Source organism: Hipposideros armiger, unplaced genomic scaffold, assembly GCF_001890085.2.
Source record: "Hipposideros armiger isolate ML-2016 unplaced genomic scaffold, ASM189008v1 scaffold_70, whole genome shotgun sequence".
In the NCBI taxonomy this organism is placed as follows: domain Eukaryota; kingdom Metazoa; phylum Chordata; class Mammalia; order Chiroptera; family Hipposideridae; genus Hipposideros; species Hipposideros armiger.
Genome location: NW_017731420.1, coordinates 803,345 through 828,588, shown reverse-complemented (window position 1 = coordinate 828,588; position 25,244 = coordinate 803,345). Strand labels below are relative to the sequence as shown.

General features: G+C 42.3%; 1 protein-coding gene across 1 annotated transcript in view; it reads right to left on the bottom strand.

Moving 5' to 3' along the window:
* MATN2 (matrilin 2) overlaps positions 1–25,244 on the bottom strand; it is a 136,683-nt gene that overhangs the window by 49,125 nt on the left and 62,314 nt on the right. Inside the window, exon 4 of the mRNA XM_019642525.1 lies at positions 11,657–11,779. Coding sequence (XP_019498070.1) covers positions 11,657–11,779 — 123 coding nt within the window. The remainder of the gene's footprint in view (positions 1–11,656; positions 11,780–25,244) is intronic.

The following is a 25,244-nucleotide window of genomic DNA, read 5'->3' as shown; positions in this document are numbered from 1 at the left end:
ACCTAATATTTGTGTGTTTAGTGTACAAGTCATTATGGTGGGAACAGAACATTCACATGGTTTCAGGATCTGAATGTCATGGGACATTAGCCAGTGGCTGAAGTTGAGTTGTAACATGAATATTGAGCTAGTACCAACTCCTTCTAAAAGTTAATGTCTCATCTTTCAAGAACCAATGGGTCGTTAAACAAATAATTGGGGACATTGAAATCAAGGATACCAAGCCCTGGCAAGTGCCTCAGTTGGCATGTCATAGAAACGGGCCATGCTGTGGCCCACATTTGCCTGTGTTAGCAGTAGGCACTCCCACCTCCAACCTCCTCATGCTGGGCCTAATCTGCCATCTTGAAAATCTCCCATCCCCTGATGTGGGTGTCTGCTGTCAGTCAGCCAGCCCTAACTCTGGCCACACACTTTTTAGTATCCCCTCCAAAGAGAAGAGCTGTTAATCTGACTTCCAAGCTCCAGGACACGGTACCACAGTGATGAGTGGGCAGGTCATTGTACCTATAAGGCAGATATTCAGATTCCACCTCTCTTAAACTTCCTCTTACACCTTGGGGGATAATCTCTGAGCCCAGCCATCTCTGTCCCTCAGAATGGAGAGAGAGGTCGGAGGCTTTGGTTAGGCCTAAAGTCTAAGCTACATACTCCAAGCTTACCTTTTCCCAGAATGCTCTAGAGTATCCAATGGCAGATCAGTTACAATAAAGTTGTACAGAAGAAGCTCTTTTAATTGACCTCCACTTAATCAACTTCTGATCAATCAATGCTTTTCATTCCCTCTGAAAACATGGGAACTGATGCCCAGAGCATTGTAAATGCCCAAGGCTGTCGGAAAACATGTGCGCTTGTCTAATGGCTGGGTTGTATGTTTATGAAGCAGCCTCGGAACACCTGTGCTCTGGAACATCTGTATACTTCTCCCGTTGATTGACTGTATGCTTAAGCATTAGGTCTATAAACCAGCTGCATCAACCAACGCTTGGGAACTCGTTAGTAATACAAATCTCAGGCCCCACTCCAGACCTAATAAATCAGAAATTCTGGGTATGGAGCCCAGAAATATGTGTTTTCACAAGCCCTCCAAGTGATTCTGACATATGCTAAAATTTGAGAACCACCATTACAAAGAGTCAAAGTTGTTTTTGCTTCCAAATCTATATATGCCATTTGTACATGTTACTATAATTCATTTAAATACTATGAAAACCAATAAAATGTAAGCAATAAAAGAAATTTTTTTTTAAATAAAAACTAAATTGAAAGCTTTATACAGACTTAAGGCAATTTGCTAACTAACATTGCTATAGAAACAGGCATGAATGAAACAAGTGTAAAAGATTGGGGGAAATTTCATAAAATTTTACAAGTATTCTGCCTTTACATTGCATTACAGAAGTCTTCAAATTCTTGCTGCAATTTTAAAAAACCAAACTGAAAATCATAGACAACACATAATGGGTATGGTTTATGCAATAAAGAATTTTTAAGGGAGCTGGCCGAGTAGCTCAGTTGAGTAAGAGTTAGCTTAAGAGTGCAAGCTCTGAGCAACATGGCCGCCAGTTCGATTCCCACATGGGCTAGTGACACTGCGCCCGAGCTGAGCTGCTGCTGAGCTGCCAACAGGTGGCAGGATGGCTCAGCTGGTGAGAGCAAATGCTCCTAACAACAAGACTGCCTGTTTGATAGTGAGTGGGCTACGCCCGCCCGCAACTAAGACTGAACTCAGCACCTTGAGCTGAGCTGCCATCAGGGTGACTCAGGGGATAGAGCACATGCTCTTAACAAGTAGGCTGCCGGTTTGACTCCCACATGGAATGGTGGCTATATCCACCTGCAACTAAGATTGTAACACAGCACCTTTAGCTTAGAGGCCACAAGCGGTGGATGAGCAGCCAGATGGCGACTGGCGCCCTCCACAACTAAGATTGAAGAACAACAACTTGGCAGGTCCTCCCCCCAAATTCCCCAACACTGTTTCCCTCCCCCAATTCCCCAATTTTTTTTATAATTTTAAATCATATTTTTTCAAATAAACTTAAAATTAGTATTTTTTTTAATGATTTTTATTGGGGAATTGGGAGAGGGAAACAGTGTTGCGGAATCGGGGAAGGGGAACAGACAAGTTGCTGTCCTTTTATTCTTCAGCCTAGTTGTGGAAGACATCGCTTCACTGGCCCATGGTGGTGTTATCATTGCGCTCTTCCCAGGTGAGGCGGTCACTCGCCAGCCATTGGACGGCCATTCATGGTGGCTTACAGCAGCTCATGAAAGCTCACGCCCATTGCCAGCCAGCCCCACTTCAGCCTACACTGTCGCCGGCGACTCACGACAGCCCAGCTCCAGGTCAAGCTGTTGTTCACCATCTTAGCTGCAGGGGGCGCAGCATCACTGGCCCTCATGTGGGATCCGAGCCTGGGGCCCTGCTGCTCAGAGCTGGCATCCCAAGCCAACTCCTAACCAATGCGCCATTTGGCCGGCCCTAAAATTAGTAATTTTTGAAAGTGTAATTAAAAGTAATTTTTATTAAAAGTACATTATGTTTTAAATAAAAGTAAAATGGTTAAGGTAGGTTTGTATATGAAGTTTTTTTTTATGATTCTGCTCTTTGAATGACATTTTCCCTCAATCAGCCAACCACAGGCCCCATATCATGGGATAAGAGGGCTTCTCCTGGACTTTGATTCTTGTTCTGGTCTTGTTTTTTGTGTGCATAGCTCTCTGGGAAACGGAAGGGGAGAGGAGAAATTGACAAGGCAGGATTCAGGAATTCCTGGGTCCTGAGACCATGGCTTGGAAACCCCAATGTGTCGAATCCCACCTTTATTTGAGGGCCACCCACTGGCTCACTGTAGACAGCAGATGAGATGGACTATCAGTACATTCGACATGGAGAAGCCCACTTCCAGGCATGTGAAACTAAAAGCTTTTTAAAGCTAAGAGAGTACTAGTTCATTCAACTCTGACATTCTTTACCGCATATTTTGGGTTCTTTGTATAAATTCCTTGGTTGCAAAATTGTACTTGTACTTGTTAAAAAGAGGGCCAGTTTAGGGGGCAGACGTGTAAAGGTGACATATGTATATAACTCAGAGATGCCGCTGTTGTTCCAAGTCTTCATCTACTTAAAAAAAATCCTTTCTTAGCCATTTTGTCTGAAATTTCTACACTCTCCAATATAAAGAGTACAGTAGTCCCCCCTTATCCTCGGGGAACACATTCCAAGACCCCCAGGGGATGCTTGAAACTGGGGATAGTACCGAACACTATATATACTATGCTTTCTCCTATACATACATAACTATGATAAAGTTCAATTTCTAAATTAGGCACAGTAAGAGATTAACAAAAATAACTAATAATAAAATAGAACAATTATAACAATATATTGTAATAAAGGTTATGTGAACATGGTCTCTCTCTCTCTCTCAAAATATCTTATTGTACTGTACTCACCATTCTTGTGTTGATGTGAGATGATACAATGCCTACACGTGAGACGAAGTGAGGTGAATGACGTAGGCATTGTGACATAGCATTAGGCTACTATTGACTTCCTGGCCATTCAACTACTAAGTGACAAATGTGCAGGGAGCATTTTCAGCATGGACATGCTAGACAAAGGGATGATTCAATATATAGCAGGCAGGACAGAGCTAGAGCATGCTACTCAGAATGGTGTGCAGTTTAAAGCTTATGAATTGTTTATTTCTGGAATTTTCCATTTAACATTTCAGACCTTGGTTGACTGCAAGTAACTGAAACCGTGGAAAGCAAAACTGCAGATACAGGGAATCACTGTAATCCCCTGGCTGTAGCTTTTTCAGCCCTCAAGGTCACAAAGTGCTAAGATCTCAGGGTGGGAAGCCAGTCTCAACATGTTCAGTCTCTACCTAATATATAAGAAATCACTCAACTGTCTCCAAGGATAAATAATACTTTGGTGTGAGGTAATAAAGCTTAAACTTGACAGTCTCAGATTTACAATCTTGTCCCATTCCAAGGTTTTCTCAGCAGGGATCAGTCTGCGAGGGGATGGCATTAGTAGAAATGGTGTATTTTAAAGAGCTGCATTTGGGTTTCAAAGTTCTTTGACAGAGTTAGAAAATCCAAATTCATCATTTAGAGAAATGGTATAAGCAACTTACTTGCTGAGTATATATTAGACATACAGAGTCAGATTTGTAAAACCTCTCCTCCCTAAGGCATGACTGGATTTCTATATGCAGGATTTTAAAATTCAGTAGTTTCTTATTGATTTTGATAATAATCAGGAAGTGTTCTAGGCTGAATTGTCTCTCCTCCACCCCAAATTTATATGTTGAAGTCCTAACCCTGAGTTGGTCAGAATGTGACTGTATTTGGAGACAGGATGAGGCTATTAGGGTGGGTCCTAATCCAATCTGACTGGTGTCCTTATAAGAAGAGGAAATTTGGACACAAAAGGAGACACCAGGGGTGTGTGCACACAGAGGAAAGACCAGCTGAGGAGGCAGCAAGAGGGTGGCCCCCTGTAAGTCCAGGAGAGGGACCTCAGAAGAAACCAAACCTGCTGGCACCTTGATCTTGGACTTCTGTCCCCAGAACAGTGAGAAAATAAATTCCTGTTGTTTAAGCCACTCAGTCTGCGGTGTTTTATGATAGCAGACTTAACAAATTAATACAGGAAGACATCTAATACTTAACAGCTTGGGGGCGAGGGAGATCATGCTCCAAACATGAGGAGTTAGCTGATGAATTAAAAACCTGCCCTTGCAATATAAAAATTGATCTTCTCACCCCCTGTCCTCAACCTAAATATCAACCATCCCCTTCTCACTGAGGGTAATTGATGTAGGTGAATATAGGAGAAAAGCTTTGAAGGCAGCAGTAATGTGATGTTAAATTCCCATCTATTTATCATTCTGAGTCTAGACTTCAATATTTTTAAAAATGTACAAGACATTTGACATATTATTAAATGCAAGCATTAATTTATAAAGGATATACAAAAATTCATAAAGGATATAGAAATTCAGATTTAAATAATGTTTATCAGTTGGCCATGTATCAGACGTTGTGATGATATTAACATTAACACAAACATAGAGAACTATATATTAACTCATTTTATTCTCACAATAACACTTTGAGGTAGGTATTACTGTTATCCTCAACTTACAGATGAAGTCACTGAAACAGAGAGGTTAAGAGACTTATAAAAAGTGAATAACAATAGTACTTACCTCATAGGGTTGCAATTATAAGTAAAATAGTCCTAGGACTTAGTAATATTCAATAAATGTAGTTTATATATATTTTTAAATTACACTGCCTCCCTAATCAGATAAGGTTGAATGTGGGGGTAAAGGGACACCTAATGTTATTCATTTGTTCCACAGCCATTTATTGAGCAATTACTAAATGTCAGGCATGTGCTAAACCCTGAATGGTAATAACAAGCAAATACTATCCATAACACATCTTAGAATAAAGGCAGTAAGGAGAAGCCAAGATCTTAGCAGTGATTACCTCCAGAATTAAAATTGGGGAGGAAGGGCTGGCTGAGTGGCGCGTTGGTTAGGAGTTGGCTTGGGACGCCAGCTCTAAGCAGCAGGACCCCGGTTCAGATCCCACATGAGGGCCAGTGACACTGCGCCCTCTACAGCTAAGATGGTGAACGGCAGCTCGGCCTGGAGCTGGGCTGTCGTGAGTCACCGGCGACAGCGTAGGCTGCAGTGGTGCTGGCCGGCAGCTGGCGTGCGCTTTTGTGAGCTGCTGTGAGCCGCCGTGAGTGGCCGTCCAAGGGCCGGCGAACGACTGCCTCACCCAGGAAGAGCGCAATGATAATACCAACATGGGCCAGTGAAGCGATGTCCTCTACAACTAGACTGAAGAGCAGAATTAGATTTCCCAACACTGTTCCCCTCCCCCGATTCCCCAATAAAATCTTTAAAAACTAACTAAATAAATAAATAAAATAAAATTGGGGAGGAACAACTTTCAGGTTTGACTTTATACACATCTGTACTCTGAGTTTTCTGTATTAATAAGAAAAAAAATGATTTTGTAATTTAAAACCCCACCAAGGGGAAAAGATTTTTAAAAAAGTGTTGCAAGCCCACTTTGTGAAAGATGAAAAGTACAAGTGGCCTCAGTCTTCAAGTGTTTCCAGTCTGCTTGGGCAGATAAGATGCAAACAGGACCAGAGTTACCCCGAAAGACAAGGCTGTTGGAAACCACCAGGTGAGGGTGCACAGCAGAAAATTCACCCTCAAGGATATAGCTAAGTGGTCTTTGAAAAATGTATAGTTTCACACTGACATGATTATTAGACTTATTATGGTGATCACTTCGTAAGGTATGTGTTAATCACTATGTTGTACACTTGACAGTAATATAATATTGTATGTAAATTATAATTAAAAATAAATTTAAAACATTTTTAAATGTACGTTTTGGGATGGAAATTAATGCAGCTTTAGTGGCATCTGATGGGTTACAAATACAGGGACAACACTAAAGCAAAGGGAGGACCTTAGTCAATAATCCACCCTTGATCACCTGAATGTGGAAGGAAACTCAGTCCTGTCCAGAGCGAAATGAGCAGTTAGGGAGATGGGACACTGGCCCTTCAATTTAATGTTCCATTAACTCAAAAGTGTGGGAAATGTCGCCTAAAAGTCCTGATTCTGGCTAAGAATTGAATTTTCATGCAGGTCACAATCATATTTATGGGATGAATCAGAATACTAGAACCACTCTTACGGAACCCATTGCGTCCATTCACCAGTAGTTGAACATGGTGAATTTCTACCAAACTTCTTTAAATGAATAGGTTAGATTTGCTGTCCCCACTTTCTCATCACCCACTCCCTACCCCTTGAAATCTGCCCTTTGTCCCACCCCTTGATCGTTATCACAGGTCTCCTAGTCATCTTTGTGTCCCTGATGCCTAGCAGAGTGCCTGGCAGAGAGTTCTAAAATGTTTACTAAGATGAATCAATGACTCAACTGAATGGCTTTTTCTCTAAGTTCTATTTCCTTTGGCCTGCTGGAGCATGACATTAATATAGACCTGGCCTAGAATTCTCTTTCCTACCACACTCCGTGACTCTTCTGAGTCTCTCTTTCCCACCCCCGTTACTTCACTCCCTGCCTTAGGCTGTTCCTTCATAAATATTTTTCCTGCTTCCCCTTCTCCCTCCTGCTCCCTACGTGTGGCTACAACCCAAGGCTCAGGTCTTCGCTCTCTCCTCACTCTACCCTTCAGGGTATCTGGAAATGATGATAATAATTTCTGTTATATTAATAATAATGATAAATTGCCTCGTGCGTATTAGAAACTTCACTCATTATTTTACTTACTCCCACAAAATCCTCTTACTCTACATTATGGATGAGAAAACTGCAGAAAGTAAATGACATGCAAAGATACATTACTAGCAAGTAGCAGAACTGGGATTTGAGCCCGGGTCTTACTGTATTGAAGGTCCAGGTGCCTTCAAAACAAACAAAAATCACATAAATAAACATTTTAAATGAAAAACACATGGAAATTAAAATTTAGAAAGTAATAGACTATGCTGCTTCCTGACTGCGTCATTGGTTCTAATCTCTCCCTGTGGTGTTAGTGCCGTTTTTCTGTTCCCTCTGGACATGAACTTGTTGGCGTCCCACTTCAACTTCAGACTCACTTTGTCTACAAATACTCATTATCTTTTCTAAAAATCTGTTCCCATCACCATCAGAGTCACGGACGCTCAAACTCAGGAGTCACTTGTGATTTCACCTTCTCTTATTTACAGCACTTTCTTTGATCCCTTATTCTTTCCCTCTCCATTCCTACAGTTGCTACTTAAACCTTGGCTCTTGTCACCTCTCTTATGATAATTACCGTAGTCTCCCAACTGGTCTTTCCAGCCCTCACCACCTTCCTCTTGGAATTCACCCTGCAGTTTACCACAAGATTAAGTTTCCTAAAATGAGGCTTTACATTTGTCACTCCCAAGTATAAATCCCTCAGTAGTTTCTTTTCAGAGATAAAAGTCCAAGACTCTTTAGCCTGAGTTTCAAAGGCCTGAACAGTCTGGTTCTTCCCGGTATCTTAAACTTTATCTCCTACTTCACACCTGTAGAAATTCTCTGCTTTGACAGAGCTAATCTCCTTAACTGTTGAAGTCAAGCTGGCTGGCCCTATCTAGGGTGATCATATAATTTACCATCAAACTGGAATCCCTTTGAAAGTGAAAGGAGTGCTGTTGAGAATTAAGCCAACAGGCATAAATTGGGAGTGTCCTGGATTAACTGGGATTTATGGTCACCACATTCTTACTATTCCCTGCCCACCTACATAGAGGCCACCTCACAGCAGCTGCTAATGGAATTCTTCCAGAGTTGCTACCAGCTTTTGCTCTCCTCTCAATTTCCTGCTCTAAGTCTGATACCTGCCATCTCTGACAAGCCCTTTCAGATTTATGTCCTCAGGTTAGGCTGTATGTTTAGCTTTCAATTTGGCGTTCCCATTGTAACAGTCTCTTGCTGACCTATCAGCTCCCAGGAGCAAGGCCTGCTCCGCGCCCTGCCCCCCCCCGGCTCATCTCCTAAGCTTGGTGAGCACTGCCACCTCCACACCATCGCTGCCCTTCATGTCTCCCCTTGCCTTGGACATTTGTCCAATTGCTACCCTTCCTTCCTTGCTCAGGTTCTGCTCCCCACCCCCGCCCCAGCCATTCTCATGTCCCTTTGCTCTGACCTTCTGGAGTCTCCATTACCTCTACCATTTGCTTTGCACTCAGCACAGCCCCATAGAGCAGCAAATGATCTTTTGAGAATTTGTTCTGTCTCTGTAACCAAGGTAACCAGCAACAAAGATTATCACTTAATCATCTCATTCTCAGCCTCAAGTTCTTGGTTGAAGATGCTAATGATAGGAACACCTGATGATAAGACCTGGGTCCACATAGTCTCTCCTATTTTCCCACTCTTTTGCCTGGATCCCCTTGCTTTGAGGAAAGGCAGACATTCCTTTTTAATTTCTTTTTATTGGGGAACAGCCATGGTCATTGGTTACACATTGCTTTCATGCTACAGTGGCATAGTTGACTCTCTCAAGGAGGGTGCTGCTCACAGTGGCCCATGCAGGGATGGAACAGCAACCTTGGTGTTATCAGCAAAATGCTCTAACCAACTGAGTTAACTGGTCACCCTGAAAGGCAGACATTCCTACATGCTGATAGCAACAGCAAGAGAAACACCCATCTCTAATAAACATAGCCCACAACAGCTCCCTGGCAACCACAGCATCTATTCTCATGCTTGTTGCTCTTCAATAAATGTCAAATTCCAGAAGTTACAGCAAAGCCCTTAGAGACACAAATGTGCTATACTACATAGGGACAGTTAGGCAGTTATTTGGCAACACTCAGAGAACTGGGTTCCTCACTGCCTTCCAGTTTCCCAAGGGCCAAGGAAGGTAGGACCCCTGCCCTAGCCATGGTCTTCATTGCCCCTGCCCTGTCTACTGTTTGTCACCCTCACAAGCTCCGGGCTCTCCCTGTTCCTTTCCTCGTGCTAATATACTAGATACCTTCACCCTATTTCCTGAAGCTCACCCACTAGCCTTACTCTCAATAGCCTGATTTCCTTCTGACCCTAAAGCACCCAAAGTTTCCACCCATTTAACAAATGGTAAGGGAAAAAATATATGTAAAACAAAATAGATAGTATGAACTCATTTTGTTAAACATTAACAAAATGTTTTGAGGTAGCTATCTATATGGGGAAAAGTCTGGCAAACAATACAACAAACTAGGGCCAGCCGAGTGGCACGTTGGTTAAGAGTTGGCTTGGGACACCAGCTCTGAGCAGCAGAGCCCCGGTTCGGATCCCACATGCGGGTCAGTGACACTGCCCTCTACAGCTAAGATGGTGAACAACAGCTTGACCTGGAGTTGAGCTGCCGTGAGTTGCCAGTGACGGCGTAGGCTGCAGTGGGGCTGCAGTGGGCTGCCGTAAATCTACCGTGAGTGGCCGGCAGCCGGGGTGAGCTGCCAAGAGCCGCGGTGAGTGGCCGTCCAGTAGCCGGCAACCGATCTGCCTCACCTGGGAAGAGCGCAATGATAATACCAACATGGGCCAGTGAAGCGACGTCCTCCACAACTAGACTGAAGAACAAAACGACAGCAACTTGTCTGTTCCCCTTCCCCAGTTCCCTAACGCTGTCCCCTTCCCCCAATTCCCCAATACATCTTTAAAAAAAAAAAACCGACAAACTATTAATAGTAATAGTCTCAGTGTTTAAGTTCCTTGATGAAAATATATTACTAATATAATAAAATTAGGTAAGCAAAAATCATAAGACTTGGTATTTACTATGTTGTCTTCTGTTTTTCCAGCGTTAGTGGATATGGTACTGTGCCACCTATCATGGTTACCACCAGCAGATTAAGGGATAAAAAATCAACTCTGACACTCAGGAGTCCAATTTCATTTGTGAACCTCCAACGAGGGAGGTTTTCATCCCCATCAATGTAAAAGCAAACCCGTGATACCCTCATCTCTCACCTGCAAAGAGCAGGCCACGACCTACCCTTTATGTTTTGTTGCTTATCCTTTCCAAATCCTTAGCTAACCTCAAGGTATGCTGGAAATGTAAATTCTATGTGCAACAACAACAAAAAATCATTCACTGTTTGTGGGAAACAAGACATAACAGGGCCCCTGAGAGCAATGGGCTGTGGAACAAAAATGCAGGACTTAGAGTCAGAACATGTAGGTTCCAGTTCTGCTATCAGTCGAGCCTTTTCCTTCCTTTCCTTCCAGATTTATGCCTCATAACTTTCCAGTTCAGTTTACTGAATATCCACTATTTGCCAGGCATTATTTTTTGGTGAAAGGATGAGACGGTGGAAGTTTAAAGGGCTTTGCAGACAAACTGGGAGGTGCCATTAAGGATTTGCTGGCCTGCTCTGCAGGTGCTGAAGAGTACCATTATCCATCACTGAAGAAATCAGATGTCACCCCACCTTTCCTACCTCTCACTGGCTTATGCAATGTAGAGTCACCCAAGTAGGGTACTGCTCAATTGATTACAAGTCAGTACCTGAAGTTGTAAGCTCTACCCTTGACACTCCTTAGCTGGGGCTTGTGTTTGAGGCTACCATTTGTTTTCTCTGACCATGGTGTCTTATTACATACAATTGGGCTCTTACAACTGACGGTCACTTGGCAGATCCAATACTTAGGAGGACGGCTGCCCACGTCTTTGAGGTGCCACTCAGCACCCTCGCCCACCACCGAGTGAACTTCATGTATATAACACATGAGCTATATTTAAGTCAGGCCATCCCAAACAGCCTCCAAATCTGATGAAAATCTACCCAGTCCTTTTTAAAGATTGCAGCAACAGACAACAATACTTACACAGAGTATCATAAATACGCCTTTGCAGAGGACCCGATAAAAAAATGCTAACCTCAGCCATAAATGAAGTCTTTAAAATTCCAATTTTAACAACTAGACCAGAGGATTAAGCACTTTATTGAAACTCAAAGGAAAGCAATTGGATATACAGGAGGTGGGGGGTGGGGGGGGCGGGGAGGAGGTTCCTCCTCCCTCCTTACTATGCTTAACTTGTCCTTCCTCCTTAAGCTAGGCTGGAGGGAATACTCACCCACACACCTTCTCCCGTCCTCAGCCAGGGTGTAGCCACTGTAGCACTGGCAGACGAAGGAGCCTAGCACGTTCACACAGAGCTGCTCACAGCCATGGTCCTCCACCGCACACAGATCCTGGACTGGGGCAAAGTCACGCCATTAGAACCCAGTTCTGAAGGAGGTGACCCTCAGCACAAGCAACTCTACAGCACCTGCTAAAATAACTTTTCAAAACATTGTAAGCATTGATATATGATCACAGTGGAAAATTTGGAAAACATAGAAAAATCTGTTGTATAAAAGAAAATCCACCCGTAAGCCGCCCACCTGCAATCTTACCACTCAGAGGCAACTGCTGTTAACATTTTGGTGAGTTTCCATGTATACATAAAAACATTTTTCAAAATTGAAATTATTCACTTCTATTAAGTGCATTAAATAATTTTAAAGTCACATCAGTTTTTATTTTCCCATGTTACCAAAAGTGCTTTGGAAACATTTTGAGCAAACTGGTAGTTATCAAGAGCAGGCGTTTGCACTTATCCGCACCAACTACCATTCCTACTCTTCAACAACCAAAATGCTTTGCAGTCGGTCTCAGCCATGTATACTGAGGTAATCTGGCACTGTCTTTCACATTTTGCAGATGGGGCAGCTGAGAGAGAGCAACGTGGAAAGACCTGCTATTCTACCAAAAACATGGTAGGTCTAAGAATAGCCTCTAATTCCCAAGTCTGCATCAGCCTCTTTGAACATGCTTTTCCTCATTCCGTGTGTCTCCCAGAGGGACCTTTGAAAATCCTCTTTGCACTCTATTTATTCGCCCCAGTAACAAATGAGGAAAACGGGAAGCCAGAAGAGGTTAGGTAGAGGTAACAAAGATTACTGCAGAGAAATGGATGTATGGCTATTAGCAGTTGGTCCAATTTTGGTCAAGCATTTATTATATGTCCACAGAGTACTGAGCCCTAACTATTTACTCAAATACAATGTAAGAATGCACTCACAGGAATGCATTTACTCAATGGAAGAAGAATATATCAGAGGATGAAAAGGTTAAGGGCATTTTCAATCAATCACCGATTTGGTCTCTCCTGTGCAAACTGGCTGACAAGATGACATTCCTTCTCAGCAAGGAGAATGGCTTGGTTTCATAACTAGCTATTCCAGTAACTCTACCATTAAAGTTGGAGAAAAATCAGAGAGGATTAAAAGGATTATATATTAGGAATATATTAAAAAGAATTTTTGTCAGGTTAATATGATACCTATAGTAAAAACTCAATTAACTAGAAAGCTAGATTAATCCCTGAATCCAATAGGTACACTTTAATGTAGTCTCCTAGGTCTTTGAGTTTTATAGTTTATTATGCTTTTAGATAAATATAAAATATCAAATTGATAAAAATATAAGTTGATTTATTCATCACCTCTATTAAATGCATTAAATAATTTTTTAAAATAAAATCTATATCATAACATTAAAAAAGTCTAAGATCCCACAAATAAAAATTCTGGTTTTAAAATGCTAAAAAAAATATTTTCGGGGGGTTGTTGCTTTGTGAGGGTGAGGGGGGTAGCTGTTGCATTGTTCTGTGCACCTGAAACTAACAATAAAAAATAAATAAATAAATAAATACACAAAAAAATTTTTCATTCCCAAATCAATAAGCTAGTTGAAAAAAATTATAGGTGCAAATTCCTTTATCTATCTATTACCAGAATATTTGTATCTTAGATTTCCAATTGGGAAATCCTGTTGGGCTTTCCAATGGATTTAGATATAAGGAAAACACTAATAACCAGAAAAAACTTCAGCTCATGCAAAAATTATAGCAAATAATTGAAGAATGGCAAAACCTACAGTTAGTTACAAGCCTAGGCTAGAGATCTAAGAAAAGTCAGAATCAAAGGATACTCTTCATTTATTCAATTAATGAAGCACTTACTTTGTCCCAGGCACTAGGGAGATAGTGGTGAACCAAACAAAAGCAGTCCTGGGGTCACACAGCTTGTCTTCTAAGGGTTAGTAACTTGAAGTTCTAGGAGTGTTCCTGACTGAAAGAACTGGCAAATGCAAATTGAGATAGAACAAACTAGCCCCATCTGAAGAGTGGAAAGGCCAGGGTGGCTATCAGGTCCACCTTAAATAACTAAAATACATGATAGAAGATGCTAGAACTCCATAAGAGAGATGCTGACAATACAAGTTCAGAAAAGGGATGGATTACCGCCAGTCAAGGGTGGTTCGGGAACAGCTAGCAGTTAAGTATGAGAGAACGGAGGAAGGGAAACGGCACTCTGGGCTGAGGGACCAGTGTGAGGAAATGTGCAGAAATGGCGAAAAGCAGGACAGGCCTGGTAGTTGAATTCACTCTGGGAATTCCAAGGAAAGTAGCAACAGGGAGGAATGGAAGGACATTTGACACCAGAAGGCAGAGGGCCTGACAGCAGGCTGAGTACTCTCAAGTCCATTCAGCAGGCAGTGGGGACCACTCAAGGTAAAATCCTTTAAAAGGCAGACAGGTGACTTCACGTGAGTTTCCTTTAGAAGGATAAATCTCGAAGTATCACAGTTTGTCTCAGAGCTGGTGGAAACTTAAAGGACTTCTAGCACAATTACATGAAGATGGCTGCTTTGTTTGGAAATAGCTGTAGCTTTCTGAATTCCAGGCTGAAGTAGCTTTGGTTTGCTTGCACGTTGATGGGAAAATTAACCTCTTGAAATGAGGACCTTCAAGTGTTCTTCAGAGTTCTTGGACTCACCCATCAATGCAGCCCTGCGCTTTTTCCTCTTGGCATGTATCACAATGTTGACCACATAGGCCTTTATGTAGTGAGGTCTGTACTGTGTCTCCCTTGCTAGACTCTAAACTCCCTGATTGGAAGGGGAGTGTCCCTGCACAAAGGCTTGATGGCTAGAAAATGATACCCCAGCACACTGAAACAACCTACCCCTCTAACTCCAACCCCAACTCTGGAGGTGGGGGACAGGAGTCTCTGCCCCTGGGTCTTCCCCATTCTGTTCCAGCTGCTGCTTTACTCCTTCTCTGTGTCCACCTGGAACCCTGCCTAACGGTGGTTAGAAAGCAGTGGTGGGAGTATAGGTAACTTTCATTCTCTTATTTATAACTCTCTGTTTTCAAATTTTCTAATAAGAATTTATAACAAGCATTTTTATAACAATGAAAAAAATCAACGCCTTACAAAAGAACCTCTTCAAAATTAGCATTTCAAAAGCAATGAACCAGAACCTTAAAGCAATGATCTTTTCTTCCAAAAGACTTCCTCTCACAGGGTAGGTAGAGAGAGACAATGAATGCTTATTCCTTTCAGCACAGGGCTGGACACCCATAGGACAGTCTGGGAATAACCGCAAGGTCCCAGCTACCGAAGCAGCAGTGCCCAATTTCAGCTGCCCACTAGAACCATCTGGGGACCTTTTGAAAATCCTGATGCCCAGTCTCCGCCCTTCTCCCTAAATCAGAATGACTGGGGATGGGATACTGACAGCTCTCAGATAACCAGTGTGCAGCCAGGTTGAGAGTTGTTGAACCTACTGGATAAGAAGTCTTCAAAATCTTCTGAGGGAAAGGTGCTCAGACCTAGAAGTCAGCTCCTCCTTTTATTTATTATTTTTTTATTTTTAATTTTTTTAGCTGAGCCATCCTGCCACCTGTTGACAGCTCAGCGGCAGCTCAGTTCGAGCCGGGAATCGAACTGCTGTTGCTCAGAGCTGAAACTCTTGAGCGAGCTCTTAACCAACTGAGCCACTCGGCCAGCCCAGCTCCCCCTTTTATTGAGACTGCCAGACTCAGTTTCCTCCTTTAAACAAGTCTCAGAATTCTTGCTGTCCTTTGTCCCTTCTCAAACCTACGTGAGGATGCAAAGCGTGGTAGGAACAGAAGGATTATGGCTCGCATTCCAGAAGAATGGTCCCACAAACAGCAAGCTTGCCAGTTGGCTTCATTCATGTTGTCCTTTCATACTGTTTTTAGAACGTTGGGGATTTATGGCCACTAATGATCTGTACTATCCCAAAGGAAACCATTGGGGGATAAATTTAATTAAACAAAGACAAAGGAATAAATACAGACTAGGTTCTGACAAAACAACTGTAGTTTTTTGGCAGTGGTCACTTCCATTTGAAACAAATACAGATGTTTTTGGATGATTCCTTATGCTTTTAAAAAACAGCCCTTCTTTTTCTCATAGCCTGCAGCGTGATAAAACCATGGGGGATGGAAGAAGCACTGGACTCAGAGTTCCCATTACCCCTCCAAGCCTTCTTTCCCTGGTGACTCCCACTCATGGCTCATGACTTCAGTCAAATGTCACCTCCAGGAAACCTTCTCCAGGTTGGCTGGGCTTACAGGCCCTCTGACTTCCTAGCACCATACACATGGCTCCACTCTAGTACTTACGCATTTATCCCATGGTATTGGGGAGACCTGATCACATGTCCATCTGCTCCACTGGCACGTGAGCTGGTCGGCCTCGGTCTAGATTCCCCAGAGCCTAGTGCCGTGTCGGAGCACATTTAGTTGGTGCTCCATAAGTGTTCACTTTCTGAATGAACAGTGGCAAAGGCCATACCCCCTGCCTCCCAACAGGGATGTTCCTAGAGTCCTAAAAATACTCTTCCATTAGAAATAGGGTCATGGGAAGATGAGTGAGATGGGAACAAAACTCCTCCTCATTCTCATCCCCAGCAAGAAGTATTCCCATACCAGAGGAGGGCTCAGAGCACAGTGACAACTGATAGCCCCCAGCTACAGACACCAGAAGAATTATCATGACAGCTAAGGAACTGCTTGCCTTGCTGTCTGCTGCATCCCCCAGTACCCAGCACAGTGCCTGGCACATTGCAGGTGCTCAATAGGTACTTGTGAATGGACAAATGAACCCACATCTATGTTACACAAACAGAGTTTTCAGGTTTTCCCCTCTCACTAGTCTTACCTAGGCTATAAGCTCTGAGAGGAACCAAATAAGTCTTGATGCTCCTCAAGGTGCCTGTATAATACCATGCATTTCATACGGCAGGTGTTTAATGGACATTTGTTTTTTTGACTTGAAAGCCACCAGCCTGGAGAACTCAGGTGGTTTTGATCTGATCACTCCCCCATAGTTCCCCTTACCACAATTATAATTTATTACTTAATTTGCAATGGATTATTTAATAGCTCTTACCCCTGCCATATGAGGGCAGTGCTTGTTTTGTTCAGGCTTTTAGCTCAAGTAACTAACATGGTATCTGGCATGTGGTCAATTTTTAAAAATATATTTGAATGACTGACTGAATTAATTTGTCAAATTGTTCAAAGTGCTGGAAAAACAACAGTAAATAAAATAGATTAAAAAAAATCAATCAATCGATCCCTGTCCCCATGGAGCTGATTTGAATGGGAGCCAGTAGTGGGAACTACCTCCTACTGACGCACGACAGTCTGTGCACAGCTCTTCCCAATTCCGCCACTTTCAGCAAGGCCAAGTGGGTAGCTTGAAATCTGCCATGGTGGCAGTATTTACACCACAGGAATTGGTGAACATTACAAATCAGTTTTTTCCCCTGGAGATCTGGTTGTCAAACATCTACCAGCACACCACTGACAGGGGGCCAGATATAAATAAAAGAGACAGGTAAAACCAAATGTTATGTTAGATGTTATATGTGCTATGAAACAAAATTAAGCAGGAAAAGGGGGTTGAGAGTGTGGAGGACAGGGAACTTCTATTTTTAATACTGTGGTCAGAAGGCAGTTTGATTAAAAAGATTATTTTATACAAGGACCTGAAAAAGTAGGGATCAAGGGCCTTGAACCTTGGAGGAGATCAAGGATCATTATGATTCTTTAGACAGGGTGGGAGGCAATCAGATAGAGTAAAAGAATATTGCCTCTGAGTTGGTTAAGAGCTCGCTCAAGAGTTTGAGCTCTGAGCAACAGCGGTTCGAGTCCAGCCCGAGCTGAGCAGCCGCTGAGCTGCCAACAGGTAGCAGGATGGCTCAGCTTAAAAAAAAAAAAAGAATATTGCCTCTGGAGCCAGACCTGGCTGCAGCTGGGTGACTCATGTGACTTCACACAAGTGATTTCTATGAGATTCAATGTTCACAGAGGTTAAATAATTAAGTGGTGAGAAAACCTATTGCAGGGATAAATGAGATAATATAGATAAGAAAAGCACCTGACAGATTGATAGGTACTCAACAAACGTTAGCCTCCTTTTTTTTAAAACTACGGTTAAAAAAAGGTCTTGGTGGTGTGGGCCTAGTTAAACTTGGAGGAAAGGTTGACATCAACCAAATTTTGCCTACATCACAATTCTAGTTAGGTGCCTATGTAGTTGGGTGCCTATGAAAACCCCACACGTGGACATTAGATTCAGACTTCATTAAATAATGTCACATTTAGAGAAATGCAAATAAAAACCACAATGAGATACCACTTCACTCCAGTCAGAATGGCTATCATTAATAAATCAACAAACAACAAGTGCTGGCGAGGCTGTGGAGAAAAGGGAACCCTGGTGCACTGTTGGTGGGACTGCAGATTGGTGCAGCCATTATGGAAATCAGTATGGAGGTATCTCAAAAAACTGGAAATGGAACTACCGTATGACCTAGCAATTCTACTCTTAGGTATCTATCCAGAGAAAACCAAGATGCTAATTTGAAAAATTATATGCACCTCTATGTTTACTGCAGCGTTATTTACAATAGCCAAGACTTGGAAACAACCAAAATGCCCATCGGTAGACGACTGGATTAAGAAACTGTGGTACATTTATACAATGGAGTATTACTCCACTATAACAAAGAATGAAATTGTACCATTTGCAACGACATGGATGGACCTAGAGACTATTATGTTAAGTGAAATAAGTCAGTCGGAGAAAGACAAATACCATATGATCTCACTTATACATGGAATCTAAAAAACTGAATGAACGAGCAAAGTAAACAGAAATGATCTCAGAGATATAGAGGAACAACGGATGGTAGCTAGTTGGGAGGGGTGGGGATAAGGGAAAAAGGGAAGGGATTAGACAGCATAAATAGGTAACTACAATATTGGCACAGGGATATGAAACAAAGTTTGAGGAATATAATTAATAATGTTGTAAATATTTTGTAGGGTGTCAGGTGGTCACGTCCTGTTAGGGAGAGGGCATCATAGATGGAGTAGAGGCTTGATCATTGCACTGTACACCTGAAGCTGATGTTGTATAATATTGTATGTCAACTATAAGTGAATATATATATATATATATGTATGTATATAGTCATGGGACGTGGAGTATAGTGTGGGAGTGGAGTCAAGGGAATTGTAATAGATATGTATGATATTGGGGGGAAAGTGGGGCGGTGGATTGGGGGAGGGGGGTTGTCACTTCAAGGGGTAAAAAGTATAACTATTGCACTGTGTTGTACAGCTGAAACTAATTTAAAAGAATGTGTATTTCACAATAAAAAATTTTTTAAAAATGTCACGTATCTTTGACTACGTTTTGGTTTGTGAGTTCTATGCTGAATTGATGATACAGCAAAGTAGGCAATTTTGAATTTTATAACAAAAGATCTCATCAAACTCCAGCAAATGCCTTGCCAGAGGGCAATCCTTAGCACATAGCTGACACTCAGTAAAATTGCTTGTTTCCCTTAGTTCCTGGAGAATTTTAGAAGGGTTGTTAATTGTGGCTGCTCAGTCTTCCCAGGTAAAATAAATCAGCCAGGATTTGATACCTATGAGCCCCAAAGTTGTGCTCAAATCAGTTCTTTGTGTTTCCCTGGGGCTCTCCTACATAACCCTAGATTTAAATGCCTTCCTTCATTTGTGATCTCAAAACCCTGGCGTAGCGCCTCAGCCCAGAGAACTTGGAAAATTTTCATCTGGTTACATTTGACAAGGAGCACGGGACAAAGACTGTGACTGCTGTGGCTGACATCATCCTGGGTGAAATCAAAGGGTTTTTACTGACTTCAGAATTTTAGACAAGCCACACTGCATGCTGTTGACACCAATGACAGTTAATCTCTCCTTTGAAGTTAGAGCAAAATGAACACCTTTAAAGACATGCTCCACTGTTTTATTGCTAATGCCTTTATTCAGCCTGAAATGTAAAAATCAGAAATTATCTATCACAGTAAGAGAGAAAAGAAATGTATTATTAGAGCTGTTATTTCACTCAAGTGGGAAACAAGGAGCTTTTCGCCTGCTCCAACTGGAAAGCTCTGTCAGTTAGGGGTCCACAAATGCAAGCAATACCCAAGCCCACATTTTAGGGACCGTTCTCCTTTCATCATGTCTGAAAGCACTAATCTTATTTTGACAGCTGCAGTTGGATTTAAAGACTTTCAACAGTAAATGTGAGTCATCGGCCTTGTGCTTCTAAGCTGGAGGAAACAAACAAACCCACTGTCACCAAGAAAAACAAACCTGTCCTTTCAGGCAAACTCCAGCTGTGCCTGCATCCTTCTTTCCCCCAATGTTTTCATTCTTTTTCAATCAATTCTCCTGTTCACTAATAAGATTTTAGTTTTCTTTTGAGAAGGGAAAATAAAGGAGGGGGCCCCAAAAGAAAGCCTTAAAACATAAGTTAAATCTGACCAAGTTAAGTTGATCAAAATCATAAACGTGAACGAATAATGCCCTACTCTTGTAGAGCGCTTGCAATTTCCAAAGGGCTGGCACATCATCACATCCTTACTATAAACTCCCTACCAAGTGGAATCTCCCAGGAGAGATCTGGTTTACAACATCTAGGTCAGTGGTTTTCAAACTTGGGCTTACATCAGAATCCCGTGGAGGGCTTGTTAAAACACGCATTCCTAAGCCCCACCCCAAGTCCCTGATTCCACAAGTCTAGGGTAGGGCCTGGAAATTTGTATTTCTGACAAGGGTTCCCTTCCCCGTCTGCGAAGCTGAAGCTGCTGTCTGGTGGACCCCACTCTGAAGTGCTTATGAAAATCGGAAAGGAGAGAAGAAGCTGTATAAGGTTCAAACTCATCTTCCCCTGCTGTGTAATAATACTTTCACAGCTGGCAATTCTCCACTCACATTTAGTCAGCTCAGTTCTCCCATGGGGCTCTACTCATCCAGATTCCTTTTTTTTTTTTTAACCCTGAGCCCTGGCACAGCCAGAAAGTGAGCACACTACACATAATGATTTCCAAGTTTCCAGGCCCAGGAGCCAGGATTACGAGAAAGCCCCATCACGGAACCGACTCCACTCAGCAGGTCTCCGCGTCTGCGCAGAGCAGTCTTAGCCCTTTGCTCTGAAGCTATGTGCACAGCCTGCTCGCGCCACACTCTGACTGTAGGCTGCCCCAAAGCTCAGGCACTGACCTTCTCTTTCCACACTTCCTTTCTCCAGCCAAGATTTCATCCTTTTGCAGGGTCAACAACGACCACCAAGTACATCCCAGCCAGGCGTTTTCCTTGATCGCTAACCCTCCATTTCCAGCTACACCCAACCACTTGTGTGGGCTCTTTCCCGCACTCACTAGTTTTCCCACAAAACCAGGTTTCCTCTCTGAAGCTATCTGTCAGTCTAAATTCTACTACCATCCTTCACCCCAAAACCCTATTTTATGTCATAAACTCCTCCTGGGTGCAGGGATTACTGCTGTTGTCTCCTCATTAATTCTACGGGTATAAGAAACACATGCACTGAATTGACTGAACTGATTAGGATTATAAACTGATTGCATCTCTCCTATTCTGCTCCTCATGTGGGGAGCACAAGGGAAGCCAAGATCTGAGTGCTCCGTAGGTCTCAAACATGTAAGAGAAATACTATCTTCAGATAGAAGGGAATCAATCAGTATTGAATAAATAAATGAATGAATGGATGGATGGATGGTATTTCTGCCCCCACTCTCTACCTAATTCTAATCCTCCATATATTTTACTGCAGGACTCAGTTTATTAAAATGTGGTTTTACCCTTGACACCTTGTGTTCATCCCCCCTACTCACCAAAGACCACGATTGGAAGTCAGTGTGAGAATCAGATCACTCCATAATTTGTTTCGGCTTACAGTCCTTCACTCGTCCCCCACTAATGCCCCAAACAAACTATCCCAGACAGGCAATCCGGTCTAGTTAGCATCCTCCAAAGAACACAAGCCCTGTGTTTTCTCTTCTTCTCTTCTTTGACTTGCTAGAAAAACTCCTCCTTCTATAATGTCTTCTCTGATTTTTCCATCACTTTTTCTCTGACCCCTGACCCTTCGTAGGTTTTTGTCTCAGCACGTCTTGTCTCACCAAAACACCTTGTTCTGAATATATATTATATATAATCTATTAGCTTGGAGTTATAAATGACATACAATAAACTTCACATATTTAAAGGATACAATTTGATAAATCTGACATATCAACACATTACCATAGTCAAGATAATGAACATATCCATCACCTCCAAACCCCAAAGCTTCCTCGAGCCCCTTTGGAATCTCTCCTCCTGCCTCTCCCCTTAACCCTGACCCCGGGCAACTACTAATCTGCTCTCTGTCACATAGACTAGTTTCCATTTTCTATAATTTTATATAAATGAAATCTTTCTATTTCATTATTATATCAGTTGGAGCCTCCAGTACAATGTCGAATAGAAGTTTTGTCTCGTTCCTTATGTTGGGAAGAAAGCATTTAGTCTTTCCCCTGTGCTCCCCACATGAGGAGCAGAATAGGAAATTTGCAATCAGTTTATAGCCTACTGTCAACTGTAGGTTTTCTCATAGTTGCCTTTTATTCAGTTGAGCAACTTCCCTTTCATTTGTAGTTGGTTGAGAGTTTTTAACATGAATGAACGTTGGGTATTGTCCAATGCTTTTTCTATATATATTGAAATAATCATATGTTTTTCATTTTTAGTCTGTTAATATGGTGAATTATGTTGATTGATTTTTTTTAATGTTAAACCAACCTTGCATTCTTGGGATAAACCCCATTTGGTCTTGATTATATTATTCATTTGGGTTCTATTTGCTAAATTTTAAAGAATTTTTGCATCTAAATTCATGAGGAATGTTTATTATAGTTTTCTCTCTTTAATAATGTGACTGTTTTTTTGGATGATGTCCCTTAATTAAACTCTAATATAGAAGCTATTAAATCACTTATATAGCTTGAAAAAAATAATGTCAGGAACATATCTGAAGAAAGCAGTAAAACGTATTTGGTATGGTTCTTGAGACAGAAAAAAAGTGAGAAAGCTGGACAAGGAAGTTTACATTTTTTTTGCCATGAGGTTTTCTAAATGTTGCATTTTCATTTTTCTTCCAGGTAGATTAAATATTCCAGAGGAAGGGAAAAAAAGGGGGAAATTCCTTATTTAAAAAAATAAAGAATAGGAAGTACAATAAAGTTCTCTCTTGTTAGTAGTAATTCAAAGGGAGGAGAATGATGGGGAAAATAAAGGTGTGAAGACAGGCACACTGCATGAGGATTTTTTTCCCCATTGTTTTTAATGGGGAAAGGGAAGGACATAAACTTTTCCCGAGTACTACAAGCGAGGCAGTAGGCTAATGCTTTTGCACATATCTCATATAATGGTATTAGATGAGCAAGACTTTTTGGAGGACAGAAGAAACCCGTGTTGGTCTCTAGCATACTCCAAATAGCTCATATGGACAGAGCTTTGAAGGTAAGATTATTTAATGTGCTTGAGTAGAAGAGCACATTTTGAGACACTGACCAACTGGTGTTTAGAAGATGGTTATCTGGGCAGTGAAGAGACCCAAAACCAGGTCACCTAAAGATATGTTTATGCTTGCCCTGAAGAAGAGAAAATGAATAGGGGAGAGGGGAGGTAGATAACACTCTTTAATAATCAAAGGGCTTTCTCTTTTTATTTGGAAAAAGAAATACACTTTTAGGTATATGGCTTCAGATGGCAAAAATAGGATCAAAGGTGGGGATTACAGAGAGTAGGATTTCAGCTCAGCCACTGATCCCGGTTGTCTGGAGGGGAGATGAAGGAGCTTTGCAATGACCTGGTGTCTCATATGGGTGACAGTGGTGGACATGCACTGTTGTCAATCTAGGACCCTAGGAGAGAATATCATTCCTGGATTATGTGGGAGAGAGAGCTAACAGTCTGACAGCCAAAGTCCACTGAAGAACCTATGAATTAACTGTGTCTGTTTCCTTTCTTCACACAGGCAGTGTATAAATAGAAAATGGTGGCTACATATATATATATATATATATATAGAGAGAGAGAGAGAGAGAGAGAGAGAGAGAGAGAGAGAGAGAGAGAGAGAATGTGTGTGTGTGTGTGTGTGTGTGTGTGTGTGTTTGAACACAATCGCCTAGGAGGCCCTCTCACAATCATTCTGTACAATGACAAATCACAACAGTCAGTAGAGAACTTGGTGAGGAGGAGGGTCACAATCATTTGAATGTCAGTCTTGGCAAATAGTTCTGAGTCTCCCTGGGATCAATGGGCATTTGAACCTGCCTATCCTCCTGGGCTTGCAAGGAGTTTCTCTGGTTGCAGAGTTGCCCTGCTGCCATCTGGGGGCCCTCAAGAATCATGGGACAGCATTATATGGTGGTTAAGAGCTAGGAATATGGAGTCATGTGTAACGCGTAGATTCCGGTTTGGTTACATTACTGGCCATATGACCTTGAGTAAACTGTCTAACTTTTTTTCTTGCACCTTATTTTCCTTATCTGTAAAATGACCATGAGAAAACCTACTTTAAGAGCTGGGTTTTTAAAAAGATTTTATTGGGGAATTGGGGGAGGGGAACAGCATTGCGGAATCAGGGAAGGGGAACAGACAAGTTGCTGTCCTTTTTTTCTTCAGTCTAGTTGTGGAGGACGTCGCTTCACTGGCCCATGTTGGTATTATCATTGTGCTCTTCCTGGGTAAGGCAATCAGTTGCCGGCTACTGGACAGCCGCTCACAGCTGCTCACGGAAGTTCATGGCAGCTGTCGGCCGCTCACGCTGGCTGCCAGCCAATCACGGTATCTCATGGCAGCCCAGCCTTCCCTTGGCACAACTTTTAACTGTCCACCAGACCAAAACCATGGTCTAATATGGACATATCAATGAGATATGTCTTAATTTGTCACCACCCTTCCCATTCTAAGGGTGAGGAAGTTGAGTCAAGGAGTTTAAATAACAGCTCAGGGTGAGACAGCCACATCCTATGAGTGATAATGCCAGGATTCAAACCCAGGTCTGTGGACTATAAAGGCTCTGTTCTTTCTACCCATTTCAGGCAGGCAAGCAAAAGAGTTATTACCTTCTTCTGAGAGAGAGCTGCTCTTTATGAACAGTTTATGTACATACTAAGCTAAGCCTGGTGATGACAAGGAAGATAGTTGAACTGCTTCGGAGTGTCTGGAGGGCTGGGCCAGATGGGAAGGCAGAGCCCTGGTTCCAGCTCTGTCCCTTCTCCCTTAACTAGAAGCCTTTCCCCCCTCCAGTCCCCTCGCTGTCTGATGCCCGTGAATCTCATAGCATGGCAGCAATCTACATCAGCTCACTAAAAATGCAGACTCCTGGGCCCCACGCCAGGCCTGTTGACTCCGAAGCTCTGGAGTAAGGCCCAGACTCAGCTTCCAGGTGATTCTGAATTACTGACGCTTG